At 41.7% G+C, this 27,728-nt stretch overlaps 1 protein-coding gene across 3 annotated transcripts in view; it reads right to left on the reverse strand.

Moving 5' to 3' along the window:
* Dsg1 (desmoglein 1) overlaps positions 1-9,596 on the reverse strand; it is a 29,448-nt gene extending 19,852 nt beyond the window's left edge. For all 3 annotated transcript variants that reach the window (XM_032886048.1, XM_032886046.1, XM_032886045.1), the window contains exons 1-3: positions 9,549-9,596; positions 891-926; positions 322-453 (exon numbers count right to left, since the gene is read on the reverse strand). In XM_032886048.1, the coding sequence (XP_032741939.1) occupies positions 322-453; positions 891-926; positions 9,549-9,596 (216 nt within the window). The remainder of the gene's footprint in view (positions 1-321; positions 454-890; positions 927-9,548) is intronic.
* Between the last annotated feature and the right edge of the window lie 18,132 nt (positions 9,597-27,728).

A 27,728-nucleotide genomic window follows, 5' to 3' on the forward strand; every position in this document is an offset into this window, starting at 1 on the left:
AGCAGAAAGAGCACATACTCTGACCACGTTGAGTCCTCAGTGCATTTGTAAATCATGGTCCTTTTGGAGTTTAGTGTTACGCACGTCCATGGGTGTTACTTTTGCCAATGAGACAAAACGGTGTTAGCGCTTTATTCAAGCACCCAACGTCCTTGGTTTATCCCTTTAGGAATTTTGGTTTTCATAATTTGAGTGGGGCGGTGCTGTTAGACCGTACCTTTTCAGTAATATGTGTTTACAAAGCACATGAAAACTGGACTCTTCCAGAAGTGCGCCCCAGCCCTTGTGCGGTCCAGACTCCTGTTCTGGGTTCACACTTACTTTGGCAATTGGGTTTCTTTTTGAGTTGTCTTCTCCTTCCCGACAGGCTGCAGCGAACTTGATCCATTCTCGTTTCTGCCTTCTGATGGAATGCCACTTGACGGTACCATTTTTGGCGTTATGATCTCTTACCTTAAATAGGTAAAACGTTGTGTCTGTTAACTGTTACTTATGGGTATTCCACTGGGGATTTTGGAGGAGGAGCAATTATGTCAGGAAGAGAAGATGGATGGGTTAGTGGCAAACTAAGAATCCTGGTAATTTTAGCAGTTGGAACTGTCACACTGTAGTGGTTTTGTATTTATAAGAATGAGGGTTTTCTTGAGGACATGCTCTCATGGCCAAGTCAACTCTCCTTTGGTCTGTTCCCTCTGTCCCTCTGTCCCTTTCCCCATTTTCTCTTTCTAGTTTTTTCTTTTCTTTTGTTTATTACATGATTTGAGACAGGGTTTCTTTCTGTAGCCCAGGGGACCGCTGATCCACAGTTCTCATGCCTCAGCCTCGGGAGTGCTGGGGTCACAAGCCTTCACTACTCTATTAGTCTGGGAAAAAAAGGTTTCAAATCTTACCTGGATTTGAAATTCGCTGTTAACTTCAAGCACCACCTGTAAAAAAGCAGCCACAACGGTTAACTTTAAACTATTTTAAAGTCTATATTACTCAATAAATAAAAACACACAAAATAAAAATAAAACCAAACAATATAGGTGTAAATTAATGGCACTAACTCTTCCTTATCTCTTTCTCCTGATCAGCAAACGCTCTCTACATTAAAACATGTGCTATGAGCAGTGTTCTGCTCAAGTTAAGTTCCAGATCTGAGTGTTGCAATAACTTGCGGTGAAGTAGCAGGATATATTAAGTGATTTTTAATCTAAAAATTGTGATTATTTTTTAAAACACTGATATTCACCTGTCAAAGTAATGTGTCTGTATATTTGTTTAAGACATGGTAAAATGTACAATTAAAAACAAAACATTTTTTACATTCCTTACTTTATTTTGCACTGAGGGTTAGTTTATGTGAGTGTGAACCCTTAGGTTTTGCAAATATATTTTCAAATAAGAAGTATTCAGCTTCTAATTGAGTTTTTCATAAGAGCAAAGCCTCAAATCCATGCTTACAATCAGACTTTAGTGACGATACAAAAAGCTATAGTGTACCACTAAAATATGAATAATCCCTTTTAAACAGTGATTAGCTTTTTATAGCTGGTTTCAGGTTCATCCTTAATGAAAATATGAACTTACGGTTTCCAAGAAAATGTTTTGGAAAAACTGTCAAAATGGAAAAGTTAACCAACCAACCAATCATGTATTTATAGTCTACATGAGTAGCGTGAAGAGAATTATTGCCCACAATATTATGTCAGTCATTGTAATTATTATTAACATTAACTGGATGATAATTAAGTAGAAGACAATGTGACCAGTGAAATCTGCACGTTCATCGTCATCTCAAACACAGGCGGCCATTATTATCTCCTTTATACAGGCAAAGAAACTGAGATGGGGCTACCAGCTTACTGCAAAATGCAACCTTACAAAGTTTAGTCTAAACATGTGTTTATTTCATAGTCAAATGTAAGACAGCCTATTTTCTCAAATAAATTATTAACTAAAACATTACCTTGATATTACATCTTTGAGAACTAAATCTCATATTAGTCATGTTTTTGCTCTCTCTCTCTCTCTCTCTCTCTCTCTCTCTCTCTCTCTCTCTCTCTCCTGTGTGTGTGTGTGTGTGTGTGTGTGTGTGTGTGTGCTTCATGTATGAATACATGTGTGCTCAGGTGAATGCCTATGCACATGTGACCTATACAAGGTCACAATGGAAGCCACATGGCTTGTTAGTTAGGGTGCACAACCGCAATGCTGTTGTTTGAGTTGGGCTTGAGTGCAGAACTCCTTTATCCCAGTGAGTTCTTGCTGCCTGTGTTATTTTGGGCATTTTTTGCTTGCTTGTGCTTCTGGGTGTGATGGTGTTGCAGGGCTGCCTTATCTGTCTGTTTGGAAGTCATTTCTTCATAGCTACAGCCTGTTTACTCATCGGCTATCTGTTATTGCACTTCTTTTCCTGGAGTGAGGTGCCCGTGCCTGCCGCTTTGGGTAACTGGCCAGATGACTAAGAACTCTGCCCAGCTTTGCGAAGCTAGGTCATCCTCTTTCCCATGAGAGGCGACTTCGGCAGAAGACCAAGGTTTCACCACAGTGTCAGACTCACAATTGGATGGGTAATTAAAAAACTGCCTAGTCTGCCTTTTAAAATGTGTGTGAGCTGCTGCTGCTGCTCCTCTTCCCCTCCTCCTCCCTTCTTCATTTTATCAGAATGCAGAATAAACTCATACACTAGGTATTAGGCTTTTACAGACAAAACAATGACATGGAAAGATCATTAGGTAGTCTAAAAGCAACACACACACACACACACACACACACACAGAGCCCTATCTATATGTGTGTATATGTATATATATTCTATATAAATTCTATATAAAAATAGCCCAAAAGACACATGCACATTAATTTCTATATCACTTTTATAGCTCTATCTCATTCAAGATGTGGGTAACCAGACCTCACACAGATGCCTTTCTAGTCCTAACATCATTCTTTGTGTGCTACAGGGATGCTGAAGCATTATGGTCATGGGAAAGGCATGCTGAAATTATAGGCTTGAAAGATTACTTGGACAACAGTTGGTAGGAGCAATGGGAAGACTGAGAAATTACAGGCTAAAGGTTGTTGGGTCTTAAACAGCAATCAAAGCAGAGGTGAGGAAGAGCTGAGTAGATGCTGAGGGAGTGGGAGCCACGGGAAAAGAGCGAGGGAGAGATTCTGGACTGACAGGATCCACAAGGTTAGAGAGCAGATGGGATGGGAGATAGAGAGCAGGCGGGATGGGGATAGAGAGTGGGCTGGAACTGGAGGAAGGAGAAGGTTGGAGGTGCTGGAGGGATGCCAGATAAAGGCATGTAGCCACTAAGCAAACACCTAGCTTGGGTTTGTAATGCTGAGCTGTATCCACTCGGGCAGCGTTGTTGAAATCATAGGAGAACTGGATACTTGTAAAGTCGAAGATTCGGCAGAGAAACAGCCTGTGGCCAAGGATGGCACAGGGGACTTTGTTTAACTGGGAGTAACTGGAAAGTGGGGTGTGGAGAGCTGAGGGGTGGCATTGGTTGTGAAGAGACAGTGAGGAGGAAGAGAGATACAGATGGAGAAAGAGAGGAGGAAAGAAAGGAGCAAGGGAGCTGGAGGGAAGAAAGGCAGGTGTGAAAGGGCACCATACAGATCGGAGGGAATAAAACGACTCACAGACGTCAAAGACTGGGTGTTGAAGGACCGGATGAAAGGTTAGATGATGTTAAAAAATTGAACTGTGTGAAATGAGAGGAAATCCTGGAGTTCCAGGGTCCTTCCGGAGAACGTTTTCAAGTAGACAAGACAAAGGTTGGCCTTACCAAAAGAGAACAAAGGATGAAGAGAAATTGGAAGACATACAATTTCTTTCCCAGGAATTTTGATAAGATAAAAGAACAAGACAGAATTGTAGCATTAGGTGTGGGAATCAGGAAAATTTTTGTGGAGGAGGGAGATACTACGTTTGAAAGTTGAGAAGAGATTTTGATTAGAAAGAAGCTTACTTTTAAAAGAGGTGTAAGGGTGGGGGTAGGCACGAAATGAGGAAGATGGAGATTATGATAAGTTGATTGGAAAAGCACTGTCAGAGAACACTTGTCCTAAATGACCTAAATGGTAATGTTCTGACAATGATGGAGTAGCTTGAGCTCCGAAATAATTCTGAAATTTCTGCAGTGGCAGTTTCTCCAGAGACATGGGCTGTCAAGTGTTCAGCGAGACTCTATTCTCTTGCCCACTGAAAACCTCATCTATCTGTGTCTCTGTGTCATGTCACCAGCACTGAAAACTAAACTCTCTTGGAGTCCAAAAGTTGTATAACATCAGTAAGTAGTTCATCTCAATAGGCTCTTCCCTTCACACCTGCTTCCATAGCCAAAGTTCATTCACTTAAAAACCAAAGGACGCAAATTCATGGCACTTGTAGTGATTATCCACTAGACGTGAATTTTAACAAGTTTTTTATTTTATTTTATTAAAACTTGTCATTTGGCTATAATAAAATTTGACTTGAGGGTAATTTTATGAGGAAAATGTCCTATATTAATAATGAAGGAAGTGGCAGTTTGTTGAATAAAATGTCTTTGATAAGTATTAGGTACTTTACAAGCATAAGCCAGAAAGAATGGGTAAAATAGAATGTTTCTTATAAAACAAACAACCCCCACCCCCAGAATAAACAGCAAAACAAACACACCCGACTTTTATATTTCTTTTAGATTTCTCTGACAAAAATGGCTATGATGTTGGGGTTGGCCATACTTCAGTGTGTTAGTTTCTCCTATTTATTCATGATTTGCTCATATCTTTGAGGAACATGTGGTACAAGGGTCTAAGACAGCATGATGTCCTTAAAGCAGTGCTTCTTAACCTTCTCAATCAAAGGTCATGATACTTCTGGAGGAAGAACAACCCTTTCACAGGGGTCACATGTCAGATGCCCTGCACATAAGATTATGATTTGTAACAGTAGAAAACTATAGATATGAAGTAACATGAAATGATCTTATGGTTGTGGATCATCACAACACAAAGGAACTGTATTAAAGAGTTACAGCCTTAGGAAGCATGAGGCCCTGAACATTCTGGCAAGCTTTGATTGAACAGGTGGAGCAACACTTTATCACAAAATATTGGGATAAGGCAACATGATTATTTCCATACTGACTTCCTTGATAGCATATAATTTTGGAGTATGTGTGGGAAAAGTAACTTGAGCTATTAAAAATGTCCCTTTTGGGTTACTGCTCTGAGCAATGAGACGCCATGGAGTCGTCTTGCATTCGTTGAGAGAACTGTGAGGGATGCAGAGGTTAATCTGACATGGGGCTTGCCCTCAAATAGCTTAGAATTAAAAAGTTTCAAAAGCAGCAATCAGCTGTTAATTTGTAGGAATATAATTCTAATTACACAAGTATAAAAGACTACTCATGCTCGTAGAGCAATTAAGAGCATGGATCACCAGCCATTGGCATGAGAAAAGTTGGACCTATCTAAGACCATTACAAGAGTTCGCATGCCAAGCATAACTAGTACAAGTGGCATGACCTAGCACCCTGGAGGGCGTTACCTCAGCTGAGGAAGCAAAAGAAATCTACCCACAATGCCCAGCAGACCAAGTTTCCTGCCTGGGCATTAGGCAATGACAGTTAAGGTGCTGGGATGTTCATCAGCAGAGTCCTTGTTAAATAGAGAGGTATCAGAAAGCAGGAGATGTGCATAGGGACCAGCGGGTCAGGTGCTTCTCGATTCACCTCTACTGCATCCTGGCTTTGGCTTTTCTTGCTATTGAAACGCTTTCTTTCACACTGGGGCAGCCCCAATTGCCTGGTGGTGGATTTGTTCTCTCCATTCATGTAAAATGGAAAGAAGATATGACTGCTAAGTTGTCAGAGACTTAGGAAGGTTTTGCAAACACCACATTTGTGGAGATGATCCTGTGTAACTACAGTTTATATTTCACTCACCAGAGGACTAGAAACACCAATTCCATTCCCTATAACATGAGGGACTGAAATGCTATTCTCGGCAGTGTAGGTCCAGCATCAGGCTCCATGCTGGATTTTCTTCTGTTTGGTCTAGAGCAGCTGTTTAATACTTTTTCTTACTTTTGGTGTCAGTTAACAAAAATAAGGGAACTTTCAATATCTGGTTCAAATAACATAATAAACTATGTCATAAACGAGTGCCATTTTAACTCTTTCATGTATGCTTAAAAAGTTCAATCAAGTTCACATTGCGGGGTTAGTCTATTGGGCATTTAGACATTTTATTTTTAATTGAATGAAAGAGTAATATCATAAAAATCTCATAAAAAGGGTAGACTAGAGCTTACTCTAGTGGTGCATGCCTATAACCGAAGCATTGAGGAGGCTGAGACAGGAGGATATGTTTAAGAGTAGCATGCACTGCCTGGTGAGTGCAGGCTAGGCTGAGCTGCAGAGGAAGACCCTGAATCAAAAATTTAAAATCAAACAAAAACCAAAACTATGACTAACATTATTTTTGTTAACAGATAAAAAAAGGAGTCCCCCTCCCCCCTCCATCGTGTTCTTTTTATCCTTAAACTGTAGAAGTTGCCTCTATAGGAAAAGCTGTCTTCAGATTTATACTCATGTTTGGCAGATTAACCAGACCTGGCAACTTTGTAGGTGAAATTTCCAGCAATTGTTCGAGCTCTCAGATCCTACTATTCTCTTTATCATAGAGGCTGAGGTCATCATAGGCATCACAACCATCAGCAAAGATTTTCTTTTTTTTTTGTTGTAAAGGTAGCACTGTTCTCTGGCAGGAAAAAAAATACAATATTCTTTCCATACATTGAGATAGATAGAAAGATAGATAAACAGAAAGATAGATAGTTAGATGGTAGATAGATGATAGAAGATAAATAGATGATAGATTGATAAATGAGAGATAGATGAGAGAGATAGATGAGAGAAGATGGATAGATAGATTGATAGATGAGAGATAGATGATAGATAAGAGAAGGAGGGGTGAGGAGAAAGAAGAGGATGAAGAGGATGAGGAAAAGGGGGTGGAGATGAGGAGGAGTAAGAGTCAGTTCATGCCTTTATCTTGCAGTGCTGTAACAGATATGAGCTACCATCTACCCAGGTGGATGTGTGAGTCAGTGGGGAGCTCATGCCACCATCCTGGTCCTTTTAGGAGTAACTTCTCTGCTGTAGTCTCTCTGACCTAACTTACTTATTTAGGGAAGCCCTCTAAACAGCTTTATATAAAAATATTATCAGCTCTCACATTTGAAAGAAGTTGGCATTCTTCAAATACATTCCTAACATGGATTTTTATTTATCAACTTTTAACAGCGAATAGACTTCATATTGCTTTCCACTCTTTTACTTTGGTAAAGGTGAATACCTCCCTCAGTGAGGCTGAGGACTGAAGACTGGGATTGCAATCTCTGCTAAAATTGGCAATGCAAATAGGATAGCCAAGGCCTTCAAAGGAAAATATTTCACCAAAAAGAGTCGAATTAACTGGAAAGATGCTATTTTAAGTTGTTACAGTAAAAGTTTCTAAAGATGGGCTGGGGAGAAGGCTGGGTGGTGAAGAGCGTGCACTGCTCTTGCAGAAGACTGAATTCAGCCCTCAGCACCCACACTCCTTGATTAGTCAGCACTGGGAACACCTGCTCAGGGGCACCCACACACCTGTAGCATACACTCACACAGACTCATTCATACACACCACACACACACACACACACACACACACACACACACACACACAAGTAAAAACAGAAATAAAGATAAAATGTCTGAGAAACATGTCTTAGATTCCACAGACTCTCTCTCTTCTCCAAACCAATTCTCTCTCTGTCTCTCTGTCTCTGTCTGTCTGTCTGTCTCTCTCCCTCTGTCTCTGTCTCTCCCTGTCTGTTTCTCTCTGTCTCTGTCTCTGTCTCTCCCTCCCCTCCAAGTCTAGAGAATAAACTATATATTTCCAGAACCTCTTCCCCTAGGCCAACAGTTCCATGAGGACTTTGGTAAGATGATCTATTTTATTGACAAATCAGAAATATCCTGTTTGGAGGAACTTTGTAAAATGCAGTTAATTAGAAATAATTGTATACATGAAGAAACAAAGACTTTTCATGAATTCAATGAAGGCTAGCAGATAGGCGCTAAAACAGCACAAATGAGAGGAAATGCCACACGAAGCCTTAAGGAGTCAAATTTATATGAAATTAAAAATTAAAGCATTGGATTATTTAGCAGTACACAGGCATCCCTGTGGTTAAATGACATGGGGTATAATAATCATTGATTTTTTCCCCCATAGTCCAGGTTGTGACATCACGTGAGCCTTAGAAAGTCAGTTAAAAAGCATGTGGACAGCAGTCACACCTGAGGGTGGCTTCGAACTAAAGCTCCTGAGACTCACTTGTAACTACACGTTAGTACTCACGAGCCCCTGCCCTTCTATCATTCCCTTCTGAGAATCGAACCCGGGGCCTGGTGCCTGCTAGGCAGGTATCCCCTCATTGAGCAACATCCCCAGCCCCATGGCCCTTCTTAATAAACAAACTGAATTCAAACTAGCCAGCATATAGTAAACCAAAACTCTAACGTGGTATGATGCGAATCCACCATTGCAGTTCAAAAACCAAGCAGGTGAAAACAGTGCAGGGCCATATCCTGTCGAAAGCCAGCCGGGGAGGGATTTGCCTGGCCCTGGCCCTTTGAGATGACATTTATCCCACTGGGAGAGAGACTATGACTTTAAAACTCTTTGCTGAACATGAGATCAATATCTTGGTGTGGCACGTTTATGAACTGTGAGAGAAAGTGGGTAGCTTGGAAGGGGGGCAATAATAAATCATTCCCATGCATGGTTTGACTAACAGGTGTACAGCTTCTGTGCCATATCCTGACTGGAGGACACGGACAGCGGCAATCACACCTATCCCTTAGTGAAGCTCATCCCATCACCTGCTATATATTTATATAAAACTCCTCCTGTATTCGCCATTTTTGAAATTAGCAATGGAATTTTCATTCACGCTCTAAACAGCAGAGGGATTTGGCGTTAGTAAGATTCTGACAACCTCTGGGAAGGAAGAGATGGCTGGGATTGTGAGGTTCATCACCGACAGCTGTAATCCTCATGTCTATAAATCCTTTCCTGGCTTTAAAACACAATGTCAGTCTGTCAATCAAAACACCCCGAGAAGGGGAAATGTTTCAATTCATAACCCAGACACAGCTGGCATATCAAGTTGAAAAGATCCATCCATGCGAATGAGAATTTAAACAAGCAAACACAGCAACCTTAGGTCTATCTTAAACTCAATATTTTCCCGGAGTGACCAACCATTGACTGGGATGTCAGACATGGTTTGGTGAGTGGACACTGGGACATTAATATGGTGTGGTGTGGAGTCTTCAATTAAAGAGAGAAACGCCACTTAAAATCACAGTTCATAAAAAACCACCTTGTCATTAACATAAACTTTTAATGGTTTAGCGCAGAAGTACCTGGAAATAACATTCTCTGAAAAGTCCTCGCTCGGCTAAGCTGGGGCTAGGGGGTAGAGGATGCTTCGAGCAGAATCCACTTACCAGGAAAGCGAGCAGCAGGGCAGCTCTCCTGAAGGAGTGCCAGTCCATCGCTGCAGCTGGCTTCTGTTACATCCACAGCCAACGGAGTTTGTTTGCTCTTCTCTGCTTTTTCCTTCTCCTACTCCGCTGGTGTCTGATTAAAATAATTTCCCAGTAGATGTTCTTACATGCAGGCTTTGAGGTGTTTCTGCCTTCCACTGGGAGAAGGAGGGAAGGTACGTATAACCAGTCTGGATCCCCACCCTAAAAACTTGGGCTGGTCTCAGTGAAATGCTTGACAAGATCATCATTGCTCCCAGGTAAAAGCTAAGGGACACACCCTCTGCCAGCCGAAAAGCTGCTCTCTGTGGGGGTGGGACTTGCCTCTTCTCTACTGAAGGCTTTTGGTGACAGACAGTCAAAAGGGCCAAAGCATGGGGGCTCCTGCTTGTGCTGAAAGGCTTCTCAGCTGTTCAGAAGTTCCCGCTCTTCATCAGATTAATAAGACAAGAATATTTGGACTGTCTGTGTCATTCGTAGACTCGTATAGCTTATGTTCAGAGCCAAACCCTCAGGTCATAGTAGAAAATTATAAGCTTCTCATTTTAGTAGATGTTAGGAAAGATGCAGCTAGTTCCAGAGTTATTAAGGTTAAAAATTACTAATGACGAGTGAGGATTTTTAAAAAGCATTTTTGAACGAACAAGGCATAACTCTTCCGATCATTTACTGCCTTGTGTAACTCCTGTTCTCCTTTATGTGACCTGTTTAAGGCCAGGAAGCTCCCCATTTTCTCTCTATGGGTATTTTCATCTCCCTCTTTAATTTTCTCCTCTTTAAGGGCCTGTCCTTTTAAAATGCATTAAAACAAACTTGAAAACTTCACCAAAAGTAGAGTTGAAGGGAACAGCCACAGTCTCCAGTTAAAATCCTGTCCAGTGCTGAAATGCTAACGAGGGTACGGAAGATTCACTTCGGGTGAGGTGGTTAAAAGTCAGTGTGGATTCCCAAGCACAGGGCCAAGACTGCACACGGAGCCAATTAAGACACAGGGTAAGGCTGCCCACACATGCAGCGCTGCAAGAGCTTGAGGCGAGCAAGAATGTTGACCCACACACAGCAACAGTCTCTTGGGATATCTTCTCTCAAATACCCTCTCAGGAACCCAGTCGGAGCTGGACACCCTCGGGATTTGTTATGGCACTCGGAAGCAAGGCCAGTGTGATAACGTGTAGATTATTGTCAGAGAATGCTAAACTTGTCCCAGAAAAGGAAGATCTCTCTGGGGGCCAGCCTATACGGTGTTGTCATTTTGCTCTTGGTGTGTGGCAACACTTACCTGACAGCGGTTTGAAATGTCACATGATTCACTGGAGGACACAGAGGGGTGGAAAGGGGCCTTCTGCGCTTGCAGTGAGTAAAAATGGTTGGTAGGGATTGGTTGCTGTGACTAGACAAAGTAATGAGAGGAGTAGGCTGAATTCCTCACCAGTAACCGAGAAGATGAGGGTCCACCTATGACTCAGTTTGAACAATGCATTATTAGTAAATAGATCATGTGACTGGGAATGACAGAGCACTCACCAGGCACCAAAGACTGGAGGACCGACTCTTGTAGGCTGGCGTGACCAGGGAATATTCTACCCATCTGGAATTCTGGGCTTGCTGCCAGGAAGCGCCCGGCCCCTCTTCACCCATTGAATTATCTTTCCCTGGCCCCACCCTAACTCAAGGCCCTGCTCCAACAATCCCAACCAACCAGATGGTGTGGGGAACAAGCAACTTATCTAGCAGCTTTCTGGGGAGGAGCCCTGATCTCGAGGAGCAGGGACAATCTCAGTGGGAGAATCAGCCACATCAAGCAAAGCCGGGAGGATGCTTCCAAGTCTCCATTGCCCTTCCTTTGCCTCTTGTCTTTTCATCGTTCAGTTCGTCTAAGCACTGAGGAAGTGCTTTTATTTACTTAGAATGTGGTGCATATATGCATTCGTATGCACTTTTTTTTTTTTTTTTGGGGAAGCTTCTTTACACAGTCCAAGTTGGCCTTGAACTCAGCACCTCCTTGCCGGAGCCTGCCTAGAGTTGCGGTTGCAGCTGTACGCCATTGTGCCTGCTTACCCTTTATTCCCTTGTTTAAAAGGAATTGCATCGGTCATGGGCACAGCCTCTTTTCCTGACTCGGTACTGCTCCCTGGTCCTGATGCTAAGGAGTGACGCTCCCTTGAGGTGAACTGTGGAAGTCTTCTCATTCTCCTCCATTTTTCAAATGGTCTTCGCTCGGCAGCCCCTTCCTCATCTTGGCGTAACCACTACTCAGTTTGCACCTGTCCATCTCCACACACCGCAAACCTCCCCTCAGTCCTGGTTACTATTTATAGCGATTCCCATTTCTTAGAATTTTTTATGAAATTTGGCAGGGGAGAGGGTAATTTTGAATTGGCTTTTCCCTAGTGAGCGGACAAATTCAGTCAACTTCCCTTTTTCTTGATAATACATGGTAAACCCCGGAAAGTCACCTCAAAGGAATGGCATTTCTGCCTCTGTTCAGCACTTTCCTGGAACACAAACAAATCTTTAAGGATAATAGATTATGCTAAGCTAGAATTGCGTTGGCATGCTCTATGGAATTTATTTCCTATCTGACCTCCTTTTTAGAGTGCCCAGAGCAGACACTCGAATTTCAGAAAAACCTTCAAGAATGTGCTACTGTGATGTATGGGTCAAAATGATCTTACCCAATCCTATGCTATAGAGAACAGATGAGGGGCTTTCATCCACAGTTATGCATAAATCCGGTCAGTGGTGCAGGCCTGTAGTCCTGAGCTCAGGTGGTAGAAACAGGAGGATAGACGTTCTATGTCATTCTCAGCTACTGAATAATTTTCCAATGACATAGTGTTTAATATTGCTCAAAATGAGGTGATGCCTTAATGAGTTAGTGTCATGCACAAAAAATACCCAAGAGATTGGTGTCTACACTAGATGAAAAAGAATTTACTCATATATAAAAAAATGAAGTGCAAATTTATGTTTAATGGTTGCTGGCTCAGAAAAGCAGCTATGAAAGTAGTCATGGGGATGTGTAGGGAAGTTTAAACAAGATTGTTAGAGAATTAGTATAAGGTTTCCTAGGGTGGGTCACATTATATATTTATATATCAGGAAAGGAACTCTTGTGATTTGTTTCTTCTGGTTGCTCAGCAATTAAGATAAATGAAATAAATACAGTAAGATGTTAGCAACTATTAATGCTCAGTGCTAGCATAAGACATTCTCTGGGTTTTTTTGCTGTTTGTTTTGGTTAATTTAAACATTTCATAATAATAGACCAGAGTAGGAGTTAAGAATGATAAACATTGATCAAATCTGGCTATTGGCCTGTTTTTGTTTATAATTGGAATGCCAGCAGTCTCACGGGATCTTACATAGGGTTTATGGGTAATTTCATTCTGCACTGAGTTTTCATAGAGAACAGGTGGTCAAAAGAGCTTAAAAGATAACAGCTTATGTAATTTTACAGACGGTAGTAACCTGTGTTCGCGCACAGTATTTTTCACTAATGGCTTTAGTCCACCTACTGTTTTTCCAGAATTTTCAGAAATTATTGCCTTTGCTGTGTTTTTAAAATTCAGTTCCACCAACATTTCTTAGGATTATTATGGACTGCTGGGGTTGTAGGGACACACACACATACACACACACACACACACACACACACACACACATATATATACACACATATATATTCATAAAAGTTCCCGTTTATTTACTATTGATTTGAGTGTGAATTGGTACAACCCATGTGGAAATCAAGTATAGGGGTTTCTTAAAATCTAGAAATAGATCAACCGTGTAAGCCACCTATATCTTTCCTGTGCACGTTTCCAAAGGACTCTGTACCCTACTTCAGAAACACCACTTGCTCATTCATGTTCATTGCTGCGATATTCACTTCAAACGGAAATAGAAACAGTGTACGTGTGCATCGACAGATGAATAACAAAATGCAGTACATATACACAATGGGATATTACTCAGCTGCACAGAAAAATGAAATGGTAAGATTTGTAATTAAGTAAATAGAGCCAGGAATAACTATTTGGAGGGAAGTAATCGAGAGCTTAGAGACTAAAACCTCATGTTCTCTCTCAAACATGGAATCTTTGGATCTTTAGAACTTTGAATTTTTAGATATGTATGTTTAAATTGGGGCACGTACAGAAGTTAGGACATCAGCGAGGCCCATGGGATTGAATTTCACGGAAGTGGGGACAGAAGCAGGTGATATGAAGGAGAAAAGGGAATAAGAGAACAGGAAGGGGCTAATGGGGTGGGTAATGGGTGGGCAGATTAGAGCAAGGAGTAGCTAAACTTAAAAACTTGGAAAAACGTATGTAATATAAATATGCTACTTTGGAAATTTTCTAAGATATATACATACAGTGTGGAGACAAGGCTTCCCAGAGACACCCTGGGCTATCAACCAAAAGCCCATTGCTTGAGGCTCTCCTAGACACCACAAACTTTGCAGGCTATTGTCATTGCTCCTGGGTGCTCTCCACAGCCTGACTGTAAGATCATTTTGCTGAGCCACCACATACTTGACGAGGAGAAATCAAACTAGTATCAGTGCTCTCATCCCTAGATTTCATGGTGCTGGATGTTCTGTGCATATTAGCTGGAGAGAAAAGCCATCAAGAGTCCTACCAAGCAGCACGAATACTGAGAGCTACAATGACTGGATTGGCAAAATATGCTCTGGTTCAATACTGGCGCAAATGTTATGGTAGTGACCATGACGGTTTGAATGAGAAAGACTCCCATAGGCTCATGGCTTTTAATGCTTGGTTCCCAGTTAGCAGAGCACTTTGGGAAAGACTGGGAGGTGTGGCTTTGTTAGAGTAGGTACATCCTTGTTGAAGGAATGGTGTCACTGGGATACATTTGAGGTTCCAAAAGCCAGGGCTAGACTCTGTTGCCCATCCCTCCGTCTGTCTCTGTGTCTCTCTTTCTCTGCCTGCCTGCCTGCCTGCCTATGGACCAGAATGGAAGCTTTCAGCCCTACACCTGCTTGCACACTGCCATGCTTCTTGCCATGATGATAATGGATTAATCCTCTGAAACAGTAAACAAGTCCCAAGTTAAAAGTTTTCTTTTATAAGAGTTGTTCTGGTAAGGATGTCCTCACAGCGATAGAACAGTAACAAAGACAGTAACAAACCATTTTACTATTGGATTTTAAAATCTGTTACAGAAGATGAAACTCATGTTGGTATCATTAACAGAGCCCAAAATCTATGGCATGCAGGGTCCACAGGTCATAAAACCTAATGCCATTATTCTACTGTTGGCCACAGTAATAAACTGCCACCCGAGTTCTAACCTTTACCCGTAGATTAGTGCATCTCTCAGACTTCAGCACAGTAGCTTCCCTCTACCATAGATGGTGATACAGAGTCTCCGGTGATTTGTTGAGGATAAGAGACTGTGGAGTTCTCATCTATATCACACCTTTCTTCACAAGTTGTTGGGAGCACAGCATGAAGGTCCTGGTGTCCACAGATCTCCATTGAAACCAGTTATGCAAAGCACACAGGATTGTCTTTCCAATGGGAAAGATGAAAAACCTGTCCTTCCACCCAGAAAGCTGAGAATTAACAGCTGATTAACAGCCTGGTGATCTACATTATTTGTTGAGCCAACCGTATCAAGCTCCTACAACCAGAAGCAGAGGCGGCTAATAATCTAAGTGACCTTTACAGACCAGAGCTCCGCAAGCCCCCCCAAACAGGACAGGAAATACCTAATGGTCTAAATGACCCTCGTGAGCAGAGGCTCCTACAAGCTTCTACAGCTATAACTGGAGATTCGTAATGATCATTCGTAAATGACCCTTAGAGCCAGAGGCTTCCCCAAGCTTCTACAGCCAGGATCAGAAGTGGTTAATAAATGCCCAAATGACATCTAGGTTATCTGTAGGTCCAAAACCAGGCCAGACCTTTAGTCCTTAAACTAATGTAGGTAGGCTATGTTTAGAACCCATCTTCTTAGGAATAAATGACACGTACCCTGAGTTGAATTTACATGTAATTACAGTTCCTTGTGCACAGAAGACTGCATTATACTGGGAAATATTTTTCTCCAAAATTATTCTGGGCTTGAATAAGTTGGGCATAAACCTAATCAGGTTCATTAATCAGGTTCATTAGAAGGCTTGATCCAGGTTGAGGAAGTCAATCTGAGCTGAGTTTCCATTCTCATCTGTTTGTGATTTGCTTCTCTGACACCTGCAGAGAACCCTCCGCCCCTGACCAAGTCAGAGAAATTGGAGTGGAAAAAAGAGTGGGCATAATGTAAGATGAGAGGTAGTAGATGTTTCCAGTGGAGCAATAGCTGTCAGATACTAAAGGTTATTGCTTGAATATTGCAGCTCACAGAGTCTATAAATGCAAGCATAAGACCCATATATGATCAAGACAGTCAAAATCCCACATGGATATCAGAGGGACTCATTCCTTTGCCCCTAGCTGAGAAATTATTAGCTATTGATGGTTCCTAGGAGGTGAAGAATCAGTTTTCTTCAGGGATACAGTCCCCGGGAGGCTACCTATATTCATGTAGAAGGTCTTATATTCATGCACATATAGCCAGCACCAATGGACTCAGTGGATTACAAAACAAAACGAAATGGAAAAAAAAACCCAGGTTGAGTTAGGGGGGATAAGCAATGAGAGTAGTAGGGGAGGAAATGGAGCGGAGGGAGTGGATGTGGAGTTAGTGAGAACATGTCATAATCGGGTATGAAATCCTCAAACTGAAAACAAATTCTAAAATGTTCTCATCACAAAGACAGTGATAATGCGGACAAGATCTTAACAGGACCAGGGGCATAGCTTCAATATTGAGGGCGCTAGCTGAAGAAACGTACAGGAGACATGTGGAAACTTTGTGATGATCACAGTCACAATGGAGAGAGAACAGAGGCAGGAAGAAATGTTATTTCTCAGGCCATACATTGTAAGACGTAGCAGGGCTGAGGGCGGGCAGAGCAAGGGCAGTGGCTTGAAGGTCCAGCTGAGGGATGCCCCTGGTATTCTGTGGCATAGAGTCACCACTGTAAGGTGTCACGTTAGCATTATACGGTATGAGTTTGTTTTGTAAGCTTTGTGAGGTACGGTTAGAAAAGAGACTTGATATCATACAGTTTTTATGACTATTGCTCTGTAATACTGCTGGAGGTTAGGGATGGAGTTTTTCCCAGAAGTTCTTTTATTGTTGAGAATAGTTTTTACTAACCTGGGTTTTCTGTTATTTCAAATGATTTTGCAAATTGCTTTCTAGCTCTGTAAAAAATTGAATTGGAATTTTGATGGAGATTGCATCTTGCTTTTAGCAAGATGGCCATTTTTACTATATTAATCCTGCCAATCCATGAGCATGGGACATCTTTCCATCTTCTGAGATCTTCTTCAGTTTCTTCAGAGACTTGAAGTTCTTGTCATACAGATCTTTCACTTGCTTGGTTAGAGTCACACCGAGATATTTTATATTATTTGTGACTATTGTGAATGGTGTTGTTCCCTTAATTTCTTTCTCAGCCTGATTATCCTTTGAGTAGAGAAAAACTGATTTGAGTTAATTTTATATCCAGCCACTTTGCTGAAGTTGTTTATCAGGTTTAGGAGTTCTCTGGTGAAAGTTTTGGGGTCACCTAAGTATACTATCATGTCATCTGCAAACAGTGGTATTTTGATTTCTTCCTTTCCAATTTGTATCATTTTGACTTCCTTTTGTTGTCTGATTGCCCTGGCTAGGATTTTGAGTATTATATTGAATAAGTAGGGAGAGAATGGGCAATCTTGTTTAGTCCCCGATTTTAGTGGGATTGCTTCCAGTTTCTCTCCATTTAGTTTGATGTTGGCTACTGGTTTGCTGTATATTGCTTTTACGATGTTTGGACATGGATCTTGAATTCCTGATCTTTCCAAGACTTTAAACATGAAAAGGTGTTGAATTTTTTCAGATGCTTTCTCATCATCTAATGAGATGATCATGTGGATTTTTTTCTTTGAGTTTGTTAATATAGTGGATAAAAACTGTATGGTATTGTTACTGAGACAGGCAGATAGATCAATGGAATAGAGTTGAAGACCCAGAAATGAACCCACACACCTATGGCCACTTGATCTTTGACAAAGGAACTAAAACCATGCAGCGGAAAAAGAGATAGCATTTTCAACAAATGGTGCTGGTTCACCTGGAGGTCAGAGTGTAGAAGAATGCAGATCAATCCATTCTTATCACCCTGAACACGGCTCAAGTCTAAGTGGATCAAGGACTTCCACATAAAACCAGATACACTCAAACTAATAGAAGAAAAAGTGGGAAGAGCTTCAATCACATGGGCACTGGGGAAAATTTCTTGAACAAAACATCAATGGCTTATGTTCTAAGAATCAACAAATGGGGCTTCATAAAATTGCAAAACTGCTGTAAGGCAAAGGACACTGTCATTAGGACAAAATGGCCACCAAAAGATTGGGAAAAGATCTTTACCAAGCTTCCATCTGATAGAGCGCTAATATCCAATATATTCAAAGAACTGAAGAAGTTAGACTCCAGAGAATTAAATAACCCTATTAAAAATGGATTATAGAGCTAAACAAAGAATTCTCAACTGAGAAATATCAATTTGCTGAGAAGCACCTAAATAAATGTTCAACATTCTTAGTCATGAGGGAAATGCAAATCAAAACAACCTTGATTCCACCTCATACCAGTCAGAATGGCTACGATAAGATAACAACAGATGCTGGCGAAGATGTGGAGAAAGACGAACACTCCTCCATTGTTGGGGGGATTGCAAGCTGATACAACCACTCTGAAAATCAGTCTGGAGGTTCCTCAGAAAATTAGACATAGGACTACCTGAGGATCCAGCTATACCACTCCTGGGCATATACCCAAAAGGTCCTCCAACATATAAAAAGGACACATGCTCCACTATGTTAATAGTAGCCTTATTTATAATAGCCAGAAGATGGAAAGAACCCAGATGCCCCTCCACAGAGGAATGGACACAGAAAATGTGGTACATCTACACAATGGAGTACTACTCAGCTATTAAAAACAATGACTTCATGAAATTCATAGGCAAATGGTTGGAACTAGAAAATATCCTGAGTGTGGAAACCCACAAAAGAACACACTTGGTGTGTATTCAGTGATAAGTAGATATTAGCCCAAAAGCTTGGATTCCGAAGATACAATTCAGAGACCACATGAAGCTCAAGAAGAAGGAAGACCGAAGTGTGGATATTTCATTTCTTCTTAGAAGGGGGAACAAAAATACTTGCAGAATGAAATATGGAGACAAAGTGTGGAGCAGAGACTGAAGGAAAGGCCACCGAGAGACTGCCCCACCTGGGGATCCATCCCATATACAGTCACCAAACCCAGACACTATTGTGGATGCCAAGAAGTGCTTGATGACAGGAGTATGATATAGCTGGCTCCTGAGATGTTCTGTGAGAGCATGACGAATACAGAGGTGGATGCTTGCAGCCAACCACTGAACTGAGAATGGTGTCCCCAATGGAGGACTTAGAGAAAGGATTGAAGGAGCTGAAGGGATTTGCAACCCCATAGGAAGAACAACAATATCAACTAACCAGACTCCCAAGAGCTCCCAGGGATTAAACCACCATCCAAAGAGTACACATGGAGGGACCTATGGCTCTATCTGCATATGTAGAGAGGATGAGCTTGTCATGAATAAATGGGAGGAAAGGCCCTTGGTCCTGTCAAGGCTAGATACCCCAGTGTAGGGGAACATTGGGGGGGGGGGTGGGAGGGAGTGGGGGTGGGAGCACAGTGATAGAGGTAGGGGGGGGGGGAATGGGATAGGGGGGTTCTGGAGGGGAAACCAGAAAAGAGGATAGCATTTAAAATGTAAATAAAAAATTATCCAATGAAAAAAAAAAGAAAAGAAAAGAGACGAGACTCGAGGGAGCCACACTGGATACAATCGGAATGGGTAGGACAATGACCCTGAGGCAGGAAAGGTCGATGGAAACATGATGAAGTTGAAATAGAAGCTTCAAGAGGAGATTGTATAGAGGGAGAGGAGCGGGGAATGAGGGTTTGGGGGCAGGGAAAGCTTTTCTTGTAGATGGTAAATGCAAAGGCAGGATAATAGATAATAGATAAAGCATAGTAATATGGCGGACATTTTATCATATTAGGCTTTTCTGCTGTTTCTCCTCTTACCTATTTCTTGTTTCTATTTTATTAAAAGATCGAATATAACTTGAGGATAGCATGTTGCTTTAATTCCAAGACCATGGTTTGTATGTTTTAATAACAGACTTTTGCTGCATAATAATAGCTTAAGTGTCTTTGATCCAAGAAGTATCAAAGGAACGATGATGCTAATCGCCCCTGGTTCTCTGACTGCGAAGGAATTCGCAAGATCTGTGCGCTCACAGGGCTCCTTAGGTGAGAGTCGTGAAGAAAAGCCAGCTTTTCCACAGAGCTTATTTTTTTTTTTTTTTTTTTTATAGATTTTTTTTTTTTATTAACTTGAGTATTTCTTATGTACATTTGGCAAACATCCCCTTCCCTCCCCCTTCCTTATATGGGTGTTCCCCTCCCCACCTCCCCCATTGCCGCCTCCCCCCGACAGTCTAGTTCACTGGGGGTTCAGTCTAGCAGGACCCAGGCTTCTCCTTCCACTGGTGCTCTTACTAGGATATTCATTGCTACCTATGAGGTCAGAGTCCAGGGTCAGTCCATGTATAGTCTTTAGGTAGTGGCTTAGTCCCTGGAAGCTCTGGTTGCTTGGCATTGTTGTACATATGGAGTCTCAAGCCCTTCAAGCTCTTCCAGTTCATTCTCTGATTCCTTCAACGGGGGTCCCTCAGTTCTCAGTTCAGTGGTTTGCTGCTGGCATTCGCCTTATTTGCTGTATTCTGGCTGTGTGTCTCAGGTTCGATCTACATCCGGCTCCTGTCGGTCTGCACTTCTTTGCTTCATCCATCTTGTCTAATTGGGTGGCTCTATATGTATGGGCCACATGTGGGGCAGGCTCTGAATGGGTGTTCCTTCAGTCTCTGTTTTAATCTTTGCCTCTCTCTTCCCCGCCAAGGGTATTCTTGTTCCCCTTTTAAAGAAGGAGTGAAGCATTCACATTTTGATCATCCGTCTTGAGTTTCATTTGTTCTAGGCCACTAGGGTAATTCAAGCATTTGGGCTAATAGCCACTTATCAGTGAGTGCATACCATGTATGTCTTTCTGTGATTGGGTTAGCTCACTCAGAATGATATTTTCCAGTTCCAACCATTTGCCTAAATTTCATAAAGTCGTTGTTTTTGATAGCTGAGTAATATTCCATTGTGTAGATGTACCACATTTTCTGTATCCATTCCTCTGTTGAAGGGCATCTGGGTTCTTTCCAGCTTGGCTATTATAAATAAGGCTAATGAAATATAGTGGAGCACGTGTCTTTTTTTATATGTTGGGGCATCTTTTGGGTATATGCCCAAGAGAGGTATAGCTGATCCTCAGGCAGTTTAATGTCCAATTTTCTGAGGAACCTCCAGACTGATTTCCAGAATGGTTGTACCAGTCTGCAATCCCACCAACAATGGAGGAGTGTTCTTCTTTCTCCACATCCTCGCCAGCATTTGCTGTCACCTGAGTTTTTGATCTTAGCCATTCTCACTGGTGAGGTGAAATTCAGGGTTGTTTTGATTTTGCATTTCCCTGATGACTAAAGATGTTGAACATTTCTTTTTAGGTGTTTCAGCCATTCGGCATTCCTCAGCTGTGAATTCTTTTGTTTAGCTCTGAACCCCATTTTTTAATAGGTTATTTGTCTCCTGCGTGTCTAACTTTTTTTGAGTTCTTTGTATATTTTGGATATAAGGCCTCTATTCGTTGTAGGATTGGTAAAGATCTTTTCCCAATCTGTTGGTTGCGCTTTGTCCTAACCACAGTGTCCTTTGCCTTTACAGAAGCTTTGTAGTTTTATGAGATCCCATTTGTCGATTCTTGATCTTAGAGCATAAGCCATTGGTGTTTTGTTCAGGAAATTTTTTCCAGTGCCTATGTGTTCCAGATGCTTCCTAGTTTTTTCTTCTATTAGTTTGAGTGTGTCTGGTTTGATCCACAGAGCTTATTGACAGCTAAGAAGGACAGGGAAAATGGGCGTGGAGGACTTTAACATTGCTCTTCATTTTACAATGAGAAACTGAAATGCAAACAAATAGTACAGTCAGCAACTTACAACTTTTGCATCATGAAGTGAAGGAATTATCAATCAAGTGAAAAAAATTCAGTTACTGGATACAACGTATAGCAAAAGAAATATATACCACTCAGTGTACCAGCTGTAAATCTGAGGTATTTTGGAATAAAACTCTGACAAGTGAAATGCTCACAAAGTAAAACTTAACAATTTCCAGAGAGACATGGAAGCAATGTGGATAAAAAGAAACCTTGGTTTTGTGCAGAAAAAACTCAGTATTGTAAGCAAGTCCGTGTGTGTGTGTGTGTGTGTGTGTGTGTGTGTGTGTGTGTGTGTGTGTGTGTATGTGTGTGTGTGTGTTAAGAAATGATCTCCTGTCTAAAACTAGGATGGCTTGTTAACACTGAGACACATGACTAGGCACTTGGAAGGAACTTGGCCTACTCCTTTATACCAGAGAAATCTCTAATAGAGTAAAGATTGTGCTCGAATAGAAGACCACAGTATAGTCCTGTGGAAGCTCAGGCTAGACCAAGTTCCAGTATGGAGAGTGGAGGTGGACGTGAAATCTGACCCCCAGCTGAGGAGCCATTGACAAGTCACAGCTGCTACAGATGACAGTCAGGTTTTTTTTCCTGCGTAGCCCCTGATGAGTTGACCACACCTCATATGGGCAGCACAAACTTGAACCTGATGGGTAGAAAGACAAACATAAAGGAAAAAAGAGGATAGGAAGTTAGGTGGTTAGGGAAATGGCGGTGAATCTGGGAAGAATTGGGGCCTAAGGGGTGGATATGCTCAAAACACATTATGCAAAAAATTTAAAAGTATTAATAAAAGTTTTTTTAAGGAAAAAGAAAGAAGCTGACTGTAGAAGAAAACTGAGCGTGAATTTAAGAAATTTGAAGCGAGCACTACCTGTGCAAACCCAGAACCCATCAAGTAAAAGGCTGATGACATTTGCCAAGAAAAAGTTTGAAAGTCTATCTGGAAAGCAAGCGTTGGCCCAGGAGAACACGGGCAAAGCAGGATAAGATCATTTACGTGTGTAAAATGCACAGGTCCAGTTTCCCTAACGCTCAGTGAGTAATGGCAAATCACTAAGAAAGTTGATGATCCAAACCCAGGCAGCGGTTGTAACTGGAGCTGCCATTCAACAGGATGTGTAATGAGTAACAGCCAGAACGAAAGATGTTTGACCTCAGTCGGAAACATAAAAATAACACTGAAAACAAGCAAAGGGTTTCACCAATCATATGAGCAAACACTAGACATTTGATAGCAAAACATTAGACAATACCTTTAACGGAAGAGGATAGGGAAACAGGAAAATGTCTCTCTGAACGGGAGAGTCGTGTTGGTTTAATGATGGCTGGCAAGTTGACACAGTCTAGCAAAAATTAGAAAGCACAAACACTTTTGTTGCAACAAGCTTTTAAGGTATGCATTTCATGATTGTTTAATGGTATGTGTGTGTCCGTGTGTGGGATGTGTACAGAGACCACAATGTCAGTCAAGTCCCCTGAAACTAGAGTGACAGGCATTGTAAACTGTGGGTGTGGAGGAGCAAGCTCAAGGCCTCTGCAAAAGCAGTGTGCACTCTTACTGTACCACTGAGTCATCTCTCCAGCCCTGATCAGCAATTTTTAGGCTTTGAATTTAGCCACAGGTATAGCAGCTCAACAGATTATTAATCACATGTGAGGACGTTTGCTGCATTGCTGGTAGAATAGTGAAAAATTGCAACAATGTAGGCCAATCACGACAGAGTTGACGAAGTGACTGGTGCGCATTTGCATACTAGAATAAAACTAGGCACATATCTAGGTATTGGTAGAGGAAGAGGTCGAAATCATAGTCATAGACAGCATAGAGATAAAATCTATGTTATGGATACATATTTATATATGCCCCAAACATTTCTGGAATTATTCACCTAAATCTTCATATAGGACAAGGAAATGTTTAAATATGTACCCTTTCAAGCCATTTCAATAGTCGAAAGCACTCTTCATAATAAATGATAGAAATATCTTATGCTTCGTGGTTGTCCTTCTGGTGTGACATAAGCAGACTGTCATGTTGAATGCCCATCTGAGTCTGAGAGGTATTAGAAAATTGCCAGTTGAAACATGCTAATGGGATTGGATAGTGCAAGAAACCATCTAAAGTGGGCCTGGAGAGAAAGGCAGAAGACCTTACTTGAGGGGAGACTCCGGTTTTCATTTGCTTGGATAAGAGTGAGCAAAGAAGACTGAAAAACTGTTGCAAAGAACCACTCAAACTAGTTCTGTCCAGTGTAATTCAAATTATAGTCAAACCTTCAACACAAAAGGTTTCTAAAGAGTTCAGAAGATCAGCCATTTTCCTGTGTGTGTTTTTTAATAAAATAAAAACAAAGTGAGTTTTCAAGAATAAAGCGAGTTTTATTGAGAAATATAAGCAAGTGAAATGAAGTACCGAGAAACAGCAAATGAATTTCAGAGAATTTTAGAACCATCTCGAATAATAAGAGGGTGCTCTTTGGAAAGAGTGACCCTAGGCTGGACTGAGGACTGTTCTGGAAGGTAAAGAAAATGAAATTGTGGAAGGTCCTGTGGCTAAGAAACACCAGGTACAAGAATATGAGGCCTCGATACATCAGAAGAGACACCAGAAGTGAATGTGATCTCCAGGACAGCAGATTGCAGCCCCCAAACCTTCACTTAGAGGTTACGTGCCTGGACGTCAGATCTCAAAAGCCTTAGGGTGTGGCCCTGGGAACTGGTGTTTATGGAGGCATGAATTATGGTCTGGAGCTGTGTGCATACTCCCTTAACTGACAAGGTCTTTAGGTGGAGAAACTCCTTTCTTCCCTCACCTTCTTTTGCATGTCGACTCAGTAAGTGGAAAATATATCAGTTAAGACTCATTTTTTGGAAAATCTACCACTATGTTTTTGCATTTATCTAACTCTGCCTCATGGTAACTTCTGTACAAACTCAACCTCATTGCAGTTTCTTGAAGGAATAATTGAAAAATTAGTCTTTACTAAATCAACTGTTTTCTCATCACTTGCTCTCAAATGAGATGGGTATGTATAAAGTGCCTATATACATTAATATTATATATAACTTTTCTAGTATTGTTGACTTCAAGAATTCAGTTGTAGTTGTAGCCAGAATAGTGTCTGATAGTTATGATACTATTTACAAGAAGAAACCAGAGATCAGATTTTAAAACATGTTTCTGGTTTGGGAGAAGTTTTTTTTTTTTTTTTCATCTTAAGCATCTGCAAACATCATCAAAATTCCATGATATAATCAGTGACACGCTTTGAAACTCCAATGACTAACACTTGGAAGCTCACATCCAAGCTGTCGAACTCGTCTATTCTGAGTCACAGAGCGGTGGACTTAGGCAGTGAGAAGACACCCAGCCAAACCTGTGTATGATCAGAGACACCAAGAAGATGGACTGCAGTAACGCATGAGTCTATCAGGAACCTTGGGTCTGTGTTTAACCAACAGCTCTAACTCAAACCAGCCTGAGGAGAGGTTGGCCTAGTCAAATTCAGACAAGTAGGGACTCTATCAAGAATTTTATCAAACATGTATACTTCCTACTGGAGATATTTAACAACTGCCTTGTATAAAAAACCTATAGAAACTATTTCTGAAAATGTGATTTTTTTTTTGCTAGAGTTTTACATCTTTCCATCCATCTTTTGAGAGAACACAGGCAGGAAACTACTTAGTTCAAGCGTCCGTAATGAAGTAGATGTCTTCTTAAATTTGAAGATCTTTGATATGGGAACATGGACTTTGGTAAGATGTTACCACAAGGGCCTGGTTCACGTTTTGGAAATATCCTCTAAATGACCAGAGACTGGTCACTCAGGGAACATCTGTACCTGAACTGCTCCTGTTAGTTTGTGAGCTTTTCAGCAGTCTGGATGCCACTGCTGATTTGAGGAGATCATCAGGCATAGAGAAAAGGCCAAGCTTCTGAACCATGCAGAGGTGAGCTCTAGCCGGGGCCTTCCTCTATGCCACTTTGGTTCAATCAGAAACTATGTCTTAGTTTTCTTACTTGCAAAGTGGACATCAGCATCGTGTTCAGCGGGCAAGTGGGGGCTTAGATGGAGGAGTGAGGAACTATGATGAATTTGTGCAGCTTTGTGTGACGTGAACTGTAGCACGAAAGGAAATGACAAGAGAGAGGAAGCTCACAGACGTGGTTATGAATGGTTTTAGAGCCAGAGGGAGTCCTTGAACTTGATGACGGGTTTCCAAACCCCATAGTCTTTTCATGGTCTTCAACTTATTAGAGATATCCAGAGTCGTGCTTTGTCCTTGAACAAACCCAGCCTCATTAGACTGTAGCCTCCCTATCTAAGAATCTAGAAAAGGAGGTGGCAGTTGGGGAGGAAGGGAGAACACTAATTGCTTTAGGAACAAAGGTGGGGAAAGATTTGGTATGGAAAACAGTGCCAGCGACAACCTGAGCTCCATTAGAGGAGGCTATCTGGCATCAGAGAAAGTTATGTACATTGGGTACTTCAGGGAGCAGCTGCACGATCTACTATTTACTAAGTACACTATGGAAACGAGGCCAGTGGGTGGACTCATTAACACACTCTGTTGGGTGGACATGGAGGTCAAACTGAATTAAAATGTCATGGGGCAAATTTAGGCTTTTGTTGTTGCTTTTTTGTTTTTTGTTTTTGAGACAGGGTCTTTCTCACTCATAATTTATCTCTGGATGTCCTGGTCATTCTGTAGACCAGGCTGACCTTGAAATAACAGAGATCTGCCTGCCTTTGCCTCCCAGGTACGGGGATTAAAGGTGTACACCACTACCCTTGGCTGATGTAGCTGATTTTGTAATAAAACTCTGCATAAAACTCTATAGGAAAAGGCAAGGGAAAGCCACTAAGGACTGACAAAGGACTTCCCAAAGGACTGAATGTTTGAAGTGTGTCTCAAAATGGGAGAGGAAGAGGGAGGAAGAGGAGAAGGATAGAGAGGAGGGAGAGGCGGGGGTTTCTAGACGGAGGTGGACGGGAGGAGGGAGCTGTCATTCTAGGGAGCAGAGATGTGCCAAGCCTAGCACGTTGGAAGAAATGGAGTCTTGACACTTGTTGCTGGGGTGACTCTGCTGTAAAGGGCTCTCCCTTCTTTACTTCACTAGCGCTCATCAGTGAACTTCCTTCTCCTGCCAGACAGTGGGCTGCTGAAGCCTCACAGGGTTGGCAGGCCATGTGGGCTGTCATTCTCTTCTTTACCTGTTTCCTCACCAAGCCACGCCCTCACAGGTGGCTTTGCGACCATCACCAGCCTGCTCACAGCAGCCCACATCAGAGTGACTGTTCTGAAGGCCACGTGCTATTTTCCGGATGCTTGCCCAGCTGTTGCTGCGAGAGCTCTTTCTTCAGCATCTTGGGATGCTCTATAACAAGCATTTCCTCTTTAGCTCAGGTGGAGAAGGACAGTTCTATTGTGACATTTCACATCCATTTTATTTATACAACTAGAATCCAAAACGCACTTTTAGAACCAGATATTCCCTTCAAAATGTTTGCTTAAAGTATATTCGTGTCAATCTCTGTCGTGAATGTTCTGCTGGGGGATGGGGTGTGGTCTTCTTAACCTCTCTCTCTCTGTGTGTGTGTGTGTGTGTGTGTGTGTGTGTGTGTGTGTGTGTTAGTGCATGTATGTTTCTTGGTGTGTTATGTAAGGCTTAGTGTGTTAAATGCTCATTCTCCTTTCATGACTGCCTTTTATTTATTCTCAAGACTTTGGGACAGAACCAGGTGCAGTGTTGTACATCTTTAATCTCAGCATTCAAGAGTCAGAGGCAGGCAGATCTCTGGGAGTTTGAGACCTGCGTTACAAGTTCCAGGACAGCCAGAGCTAAATAATAGAAAGACCCTGCCTAAAACAGAAAAACAAAGCAAGACAGCAACAGCAGA

Source organism: Rattus rattus, chromosome 15 (genome assembly GCF_011064425.1).
Source record: "Rattus rattus isolate New Zealand chromosome 15, Rrattus_CSIRO_v1, whole genome shotgun sequence".
NCBI lineage: Eukaryota > Metazoa > Chordata > Mammalia > Rodentia > Muridae > Rattus > Rattus rattus.